We start from the raw sequence: 7,823 nt of genomic DNA, 5'->3' as shown, positions 1-7,823 counted from the left end.
TAAAACACGCATAACCGTATCGATTCAAAAGCCGGAAATTTCCATTATTCCCGTTGGTGGATCCATAACATTGTCGTGTAGCGGCATGTTGGAATACAATAGGGTAAGTCGACAAAAAAACTATATTGAAAAAAAGTTTTAAAAATTTAACAAAAAATATTTTTTTTAAATTATCGAAAATTTCAAAATTTTTTTTAAATTCGAAAAAAATTGTCTAAATTAAGAAAATACAACAGAAAAAAAACTATTTCTTTACATTTTTTTCAAAAATTTTTAACTTTTTTTTTGATGTTCGAATTTTTCGAACATTAATAAAAAGACCCAAAATTACAAAATATCACCTCCAAATAATGTTACAACAAAAATTACATAGTTTTAACAAATTTTTTCGAACTTCGAATTTTTCGAACATTGTCAAAAAGTGATTAAATTTCGAAATTTTCGAACTACCTTACTTAAAATAATTTTTCAACAGTTTTTTTAAATTTTTTCAAAAAAATTAAAAATTTTTTCGATGTTCGAATTTTTCGAACATTAATAAAATGACCCAAAATTGCAATATATCACCTCCAAATAATATTACAACACTTTTTGTTTGAAAATTTTCTAGAAAAATTTTAAAATTTTTTCAAAAAATTAAATTTTTTTCGAAGTTCGAATATTTTGAACATTAATAAAATGGCCTATAATCACAATATATCACCTCCAAATTATATAACAATAAAATTTACATAGATTTAAAAATTTTTTCGAACTTCGAATTTTTCAAACATTGCAAAAAGTGTGATTAAAATTCGAAATTTTATGAAAATATCAATTAAAATTAAGTTAATACAATACAACCGCATCAAAAAAAATTATTTTAATTTTTTTTCAAATTTTGAAATTTTTTTTCAAAAGAAATTAAATTTTTTCGATGTTCGAATTTTTCGAACATCACTAAATTGACATAAAATCACAACATATCACCCCCATATAATATTACAAAAAAAATTATGTAGTTTTTGCAATTTTTCAAACTTCGAATTTTTCGAACATTGCCAAAAAGTGATCAAATTTCGAAATTTTGAAAAAAATATCAATTGAAATTTAGGAAATACATCACAACCACATCAAAAAAAACGTCTTTTGAATTTTTTTTTAATTTTTTCAAAAAATTTTAAAATTTTTTCGATGTTCGAATTTTTCGAACATTAATGAAATGACATAAAATCACAACATATCACCTCCAAATAATATTACAACAAAAATTACATAGTTTTAACAAATTGTTTGAACTTCGAATTTTTCGAACATTGACAAAAAATTAGTAAATTTCGAAATTTTGAAACAAAAATATAAATTAAGAAAATATAACACCGCAAATTTACTTGATTTTTTTCAAAAATTTTTAATTTTTTTTTGAAAAATTATGAAATTTTTTCGATGTTCGAATTTTTCGAACATTAATTACATGAACTAAAATTACTATATATCACCTCCAAATTATGTTACAACAAAAACACATAATTTTAGCAATTATTTTCATGTTCGAATTTTTCGAACATTGCAAAATATTGCTAATAATCTAATATATCATCTCAAAAATCTCTTGTATAATCATACAGAAACTATAAAACGTATGTAGATGTGTTTTTGGACAACTTTACAATGTTCGAAAATTCGAACATACAAATTTTTAGGAATATTATTGGAATACTATTCTAATTTTTTTGTGTAAATCCTTATTAGTATAAAAATAATAGTTAAAAACTTTTAAATAATTATTTTAAAACATTTTTCTGGCAATTTTTGCAATGTTCGAAAATTCGAACATTGATTCGAAATTCATAAAAAGGCTAAAAAAATGTCTTGTATCACCATGGTACATTGATATAGAAGCTAAAAAAGGTATTTGAAAATGTGTGTGGACAATTTTGATGAAGTTCGAAAATTCGAACATTCAAATATTTCGAATTTTTTCATGAAATTTAATGTAAACTCTTTATGAAATCATAATTTACATTAAAGCCAAAAGTTATGTATCTTATAAGCAATATTTTAGACATTTTTCGAGATATTTTTTTAAAAAAATCGTATGTTCGAAAATTCGAAGATTGTTGCAACACTGTTAAAAATGCTAAAAATTGTATTAAAACAATGTAGTAGGTTCACATAGAAGCTAAAAACAATATTTTAAAATTTTTTCGAGACATTTTTTTAAAAATTCGTATGTTCGAAAATTCGAAGATTGTTGCAACATTGTTAAAAATGCTAAAAATTGTATTAAAACAATGTAGTAAGTTCACATAGAAGCTAAAAAAAGGTATTTTAAAATTTTTTCGAGACATTTTTTTAAAAATTCGTATGTTCGAAAATTCGAAGATTGTTGCAACATTGTTAAAAATGCTAAAAATTGTATTAAAACAATGTAGTAAGTTCACATAGAAGCTAAAAACAATACTTTAAAATTTTTTCGAGACATTTTTTTAAAAATTCGTATGTTCGAAAATTCGAAGATTGTTGCAACATTGTTAAAAATGCTAAAAATTGTATTAAAACAATGTAGTAAGTTCACATAGAAGCTAAAAAAAGGTATTTCGAAGTGTTTTGGACAATTTTGGCAATGTTCGAAAATTCGAACATTCAAATATTTAGGAATATTTCTTGAAATTAAATGCAAAATCTTTATGAAATCATAGTTTACATTGAAACAATGGTAATAATCATTATTTTAAAACAATTTCGAGATATTTTTAAAAAATCCTATGTTCGAAAATTCGAAGATTAATTCAAAAATGTTAAAAATGCTAAAAATTGCATTATTAAAATATAGTAAATTCATAAAGAACCAATATAAAGTATTTCCATGTTGTTTTTGGACAATTTTTGTTATGTTCGAAAATTCGAAGATTGTTAAATAGTCACGAAAATTAAAGAAAATGATGCAGAAACTAATGAAGAAGACTTAAAATGTATTTAAAAGAGTTTTTGGGCGATTTTTGTAATGTTCGAAAATTCGAAGATTGCTAAAAGTAGTAAAAAATTGGAAAAAAAATATTTTGAACAAAATCGTTTCACGAATTTAATTTTTGACATGTTCAAAAATTTTAAAATTTAATTTTTTTTTCAAAATTTTTTTTTCGATTTTTTCAAAATTTTAATTTTTTCAACAAAAAAATTTTTGTTTTCAATATTTCCAGTTGCCCGTCGTTGTGAACTGGTATAAGTATAACGGTGACCTGCCCTTCCACTATGATCAAACCGATGGCGTTCTGAGATTGTTCGACTTGCAAATCCACGATTCCGGTACCTACATCTGTCAGGCCCGCCACAATCAAACTCAACGCATTTACGAAGATAGAGTTACCATCACCATTACAGGTAAGGGGAAAAAGCTGCCAGATTTTGGTTATATAAAAATTAATTTAAATATTGGAAATTTTGAAATGCTGCCTTTCAATAAAAAAGGATATGCCAAAGAGATGTTGGCCCGTTACGGTATGGAGTTTGAAATACCCCTACTAGATTAGCTAGAAAATATTGTGAAATTATTTCCGAATTTATTTTTAATTCAAATTTCTGAACTTCCAGAAACCTCCCGTCGCTCCCCAGCCCGCATTGACAACTTGGCTCCCTATCACACCTTTACCGAATTCGTTCCCGCTGAAATCGCTTGCGAAGTAAGTGGTAATCCTCAACCCGTTGTCACATGGATTCGCGTGAATGATCAGATGTCCACCGAAGTTCATGTCGAAGGTAATCGCTTGATTTTCGAGAGACCACGTAAATCCGATGAGGGTAGATACCGCTGCCAGGCCAATAATGGTGAAGGTTATCCCGATGAGAAATATACCGAAGTTTATGTCGAGACCGTGATGCCATCATCCACACCGGCACCACGTGAAATGGTCTACATTGAACCACCCCAATATACTGGTGAAGCTGGTCAACCCATTCGTCTGACTTGTCACTCCATTTCGAACATCAATCTGAAATATGAATGGACCAAGGATGGTTATGCCATCTATCGTCAGCATAATGTCATTATGCTGGGCAATACCTTGGAGATTCGTGATGCCACTCCACGTGATTCGGGTACCTATACTTGTGTGGGTATTGATATGCGTGGTCGCCGTAACTACACCTCAGATGCTCGGGTATTTGTTGATGAACCAGCTGGTCCTTATCCCGCTGTGGGGTAATATTTAATTTTTGAATTATCCTCCTTGGTTACAGATCTGACCCGTTTTCTGTCTTTCTACCTTGCAGAACTCCACCCGTCATCAAGGCCATGCGCGAAGAACATCTTGTCATTCAAGGCCATGATTTTACCATTACCTGTGAAGCTTCTGGCACTCCTCGTCCCACCATTAAATGGACCAAGGTCCATGAATCTCTCGGCGATAACGTCCATCAAACTGGCAATGTATTGCGTATTAGCTCTGCCCGCCCCGATAATCGTGGTGTTTATGTTTGTGTTGCCGAAAATAATGTGGCCTCCGATCAAGCCAGTACATATATTGAAATTGAACGTAAGTAGAGTGGGCTCAAAACGGAACTGCAAAACTATTTTTGTCAATTAAAACATTTTTGAAAAAATCTCCTAAATTTTCTCAAGGCCATAACTAGGTTATTAAAGGGGTCTTGAGGTTCTAATTTTTGTTGTGCACATTATATTTACTCTTCTAATCAATTTTCATGCAAAAAATATTCAATTTTTAAGCATTAAAGACCAGAAATTTAATATTTTCTATTTGGGACCGGGGTGCGTATGACTATTATTAATTCATGGGTTATATTAGAAAATTACGTATATCTCCTGAACGGCTTGGGATTTTGCCAAAATTCTTCTTGCTATTGAAAGACAACCTATTAGGGAAAAAATAAAAATTCATAGGTATTAAATTTTGTAGGGGGGATGGGCAGAATATTTAATTATTTCTCATAAATAATTCTCATAATTCAATTAAGGCCACATCTAGGTTTTTAAAGGTCTTCTCAGGTTCCCAATTCCTGTCGTATATAATATTTTTGCTCTCCTTATTCATATTCACGAAAAAAATATTCGATTTGAAAGCATTTAAGACTTTATTTCAAATATTTTCTATTTGGTCTAGGGGTGCGTATGACTATTATTAATTCATGGGTTTTATTAGAAAATTACGTATATCTCCGGAACGGTTTGGGAATTTGGCCAAATTCTTTTTACTATTGAAAGACAACCCATTAGGGAAAAAATAAAAATTCATAGATATTAAATTTTACTGGGGTGGATGGGCAGAATATTTAATTATTTCTCAAAAATATTTCTCATAATTCGATTAGCGCCATATCTAGGTTCTCAATTTTTGCCGTAAATTATATTTTTAGTCTTCTGATAAATATACATTTTCAAAAAAGTCCAGTCCATAACAAATTTCCCTCTGATTTGTGATTTTAAAGAATATTTAAAATTCGAACATGGGTGCGTATGACTATTATTAATTATTGGGTCCATGTGGAAAATTAGCCATAACTCTGCAATGACAAGAGATATTTGGGAAATTATTTTTGTCATTGGAAGCCAACCCTTTAGGGAAGAAACCAAAATTATAAAAATGTAAAATTGTTCGTTAAAAGTAATTTAAAAAAATTTTACAAAAAATATTTTTAAAAAATAAAAATAAACAAATTTTAATTTTTTTGAATTTTGAATCTGAAAATAATATCATAAAATTAAATTTGTGATTCTTCTTTCCTCTCCTTTTCTCTATTTAAAAAAATACTTGTTTTTTGTTAAATTTTGAATTTATTTATCAAATATTTTCTGCCTAAAAGTATTCAAAAAAGGAGTTGGTAATAAGAACGTTCCGAACAATTTACTAGTTTTAGTACTAATTTGTACCACCCTGATTATATCGTTGATTCCAGCTCGTGAACGTCCCACCGTTGACATTGATCCCAAAGAACCACAAGTACTTGTTGTTGGCAGCCAGGGTATGCTATATTGTACCGCCACCGGTATACCCACACCCAGAGTACAATGGTCTCGTGTCGATGGCCAGCCCATGTCGCACCGTCATCAAATGCAACACAATGAACCGGGTTATATTGTGTAAGTAGAATTCGACGAAGCAAATGAAGAGGGTGCGGAACCATCAGATTTGTAACCATTTTATTTTCCTTATTTTCAGCATTAATGATGTTAGCTTGGCCGATACTGGTGATTACAAATGTGAAGCCGTTAATGAAGTTGGCACAGCCACTGCTGTCTCAACCATTCGCGTCATTGAAGCGCCCGTCATCACTCTGCAACCCAATGAGGAAATTCATAGTGTAACCGAGGGTGATGAATTGCGTGTAGTTTGCACAGCCACCGGTACCCCCACACCCAGTGTCCGCTGGATCAAGGAAGATGTTGTCTCTTATGGTTATGGCGCCGCCTTCGAACCTTCATCTAATGAAGCTGTCCTGACCTTCAATCGCGTCAGCATGGAAGATGCCAAGTCCTATAAATGTATTGCCAGCAATGAAGCCGGTACCGATGAACGTTACATTGTCCTGGATGTGAAACAACATCGTGGTGATGTTGGCAAGGATGGTGATGTTGTTTACGGATCCTACCAACCATCTTACCCCACATCTTATCCCAACTATCCTCCACCAAATACCATGCAGAAACCTAAGACAGTTATGGATACCAGACCCGGTGAAAATGTTACCTTGATATGTGATATTCGTAAGTAGAGTTAGATTTTTTCGATAGAGAATTTCGATTTTTAAAATTCTCACATCTCTTAGAAAACAACTATCAAATCACTTGGGAACGTGCTGATGGCCGTCCATTGCCCTCGAATTCCTACTATGAGGGCAGCCGTTTGGTTATCTATCAAATGACTGAAAATAGTGCCGGCAATTATCGTTGCAATGCCTTGGATAGACGCGGAACCTTGCTGCAATACCACTTGTGGGAATTGGTCTATTTGCCCGTGCCCCGTATCACCCTGCATCCACAAATGCCCATTAAAGTGAATGTGAACAGTGATGTGACCATTACATGTAATGTGGAGGGTGCCCAACCCATTACCGTGTCCTGGCATACCGACAATAATCGTCCATTGACTGCGTAAGTTTCCGGGAAAAACCCATGATTTCGAAATATTAAAAAAATTTCAATTTCTTTCCTTTATAGTTCCGTCAGCATTGATGGCAAATATTTGAACTTCCGCGACATTACCCCAGCTGCTGCTGGCCGTTACTACTGCTTGGCCTCGAATCGTTATGGCAACACCACCGCCTCCGCCGAAGTGATTGTCAATCGTGGTCATACCTATGAACCCCAACCCCAGGCCAAACAATATCAAATTACCGAGGGACAAGATGTTCATGTAACATGTGATGTTGAATCGATGTCCGCTCCAATTCGTGGTGAAGTTTATGTAAGTAAAACTCCCAAATTATTATTTCCAAAAAAAAAATCGCAACAAAAATCCGCTGAAATATACGATTTTTCGTATATTTAAAATTTGTACATGGTTGCGTATGACTATTATTAATTATTGGATAAATTTGGTAAATAATTTATAACTCCGATGTTTATGAAAATATTTTCAAAATTTCTTTTGCATTGCATTCTCAACACTTTGGGGATAAAATAAAAAATTATATTTAATTTTAAATTCAAAACTAAAATCAAAATAGGGACTCTAAAATTTTAAAAACAAAATTTTTCTAAAAAATTTAAAATTCTGTTAGAACTTTTATATTTTCATAACTTTGATATTTTTCAAGATATTTTCAAAATTTCTTTTGTATTACGTTCTCAACACCTTAGGGATAATACAAAAAATTGTATGGAATTT

The 7,823-nt window shown here is 31.3% G+C and overlaps 1 protein-coding gene across 1 annotated transcript in view; it reads left to right on the top strand.

The window, feature by feature from the left end:
* The first annotated feature begins 85 nt into the window (after positions 1-85).
* The window catches only part of LOC133335879 (basement membrane-specific heparan sulfate proteoglycan core protein-like), a 31,627-nt gene continuing 23,889 nt past the window's right edge, over positions 86-7,823 (top strand). The window contains exons 1-8 of the mRNA XM_061544172.1: positions 86-103; positions 3,183-3,363; positions 3,574-4,180; positions 4,252-4,514; positions 5,893-6,076; positions 6,156-6,700; positions 6,763-7,087; positions 7,154-7,400. Of these exons, the coding sequence (XP_061400156.1) occupies positions 86-103; positions 3,183-3,363; positions 3,574-4,180; positions 4,252-4,514; positions 5,893-6,076; positions 6,156-6,700; positions 6,763-7,087; positions 7,154-7,400 (2,370 nt within the window). The remainder of the gene's footprint in view (positions 104-3,182; positions 3,364-3,573; positions 4,181-4,251; positions 4,515-5,892; positions 6,077-6,155; positions 6,701-6,762; positions 7,088-7,153; positions 7,401-7,823) is intronic.

This window comes from Musca vetustissima, unplaced genomic scaffold (genome assembly GCF_032173495.1).
Source record: "Musca vetustissima isolate MV318-11 ecotype Yass unplaced genomic scaffold, APGP_CSIRO_Mvet_v1 utg68122, whole genome shotgun sequence".
Lineage (NCBI taxonomy): Eukaryota > Metazoa > Arthropoda > Insecta > Diptera > Muscidae > Musca > Musca vetustissima.
Note: the sequence above shows the minus strand (reverse complement) of the source record. Positions and strands in the feature narration are given on the sequence as shown.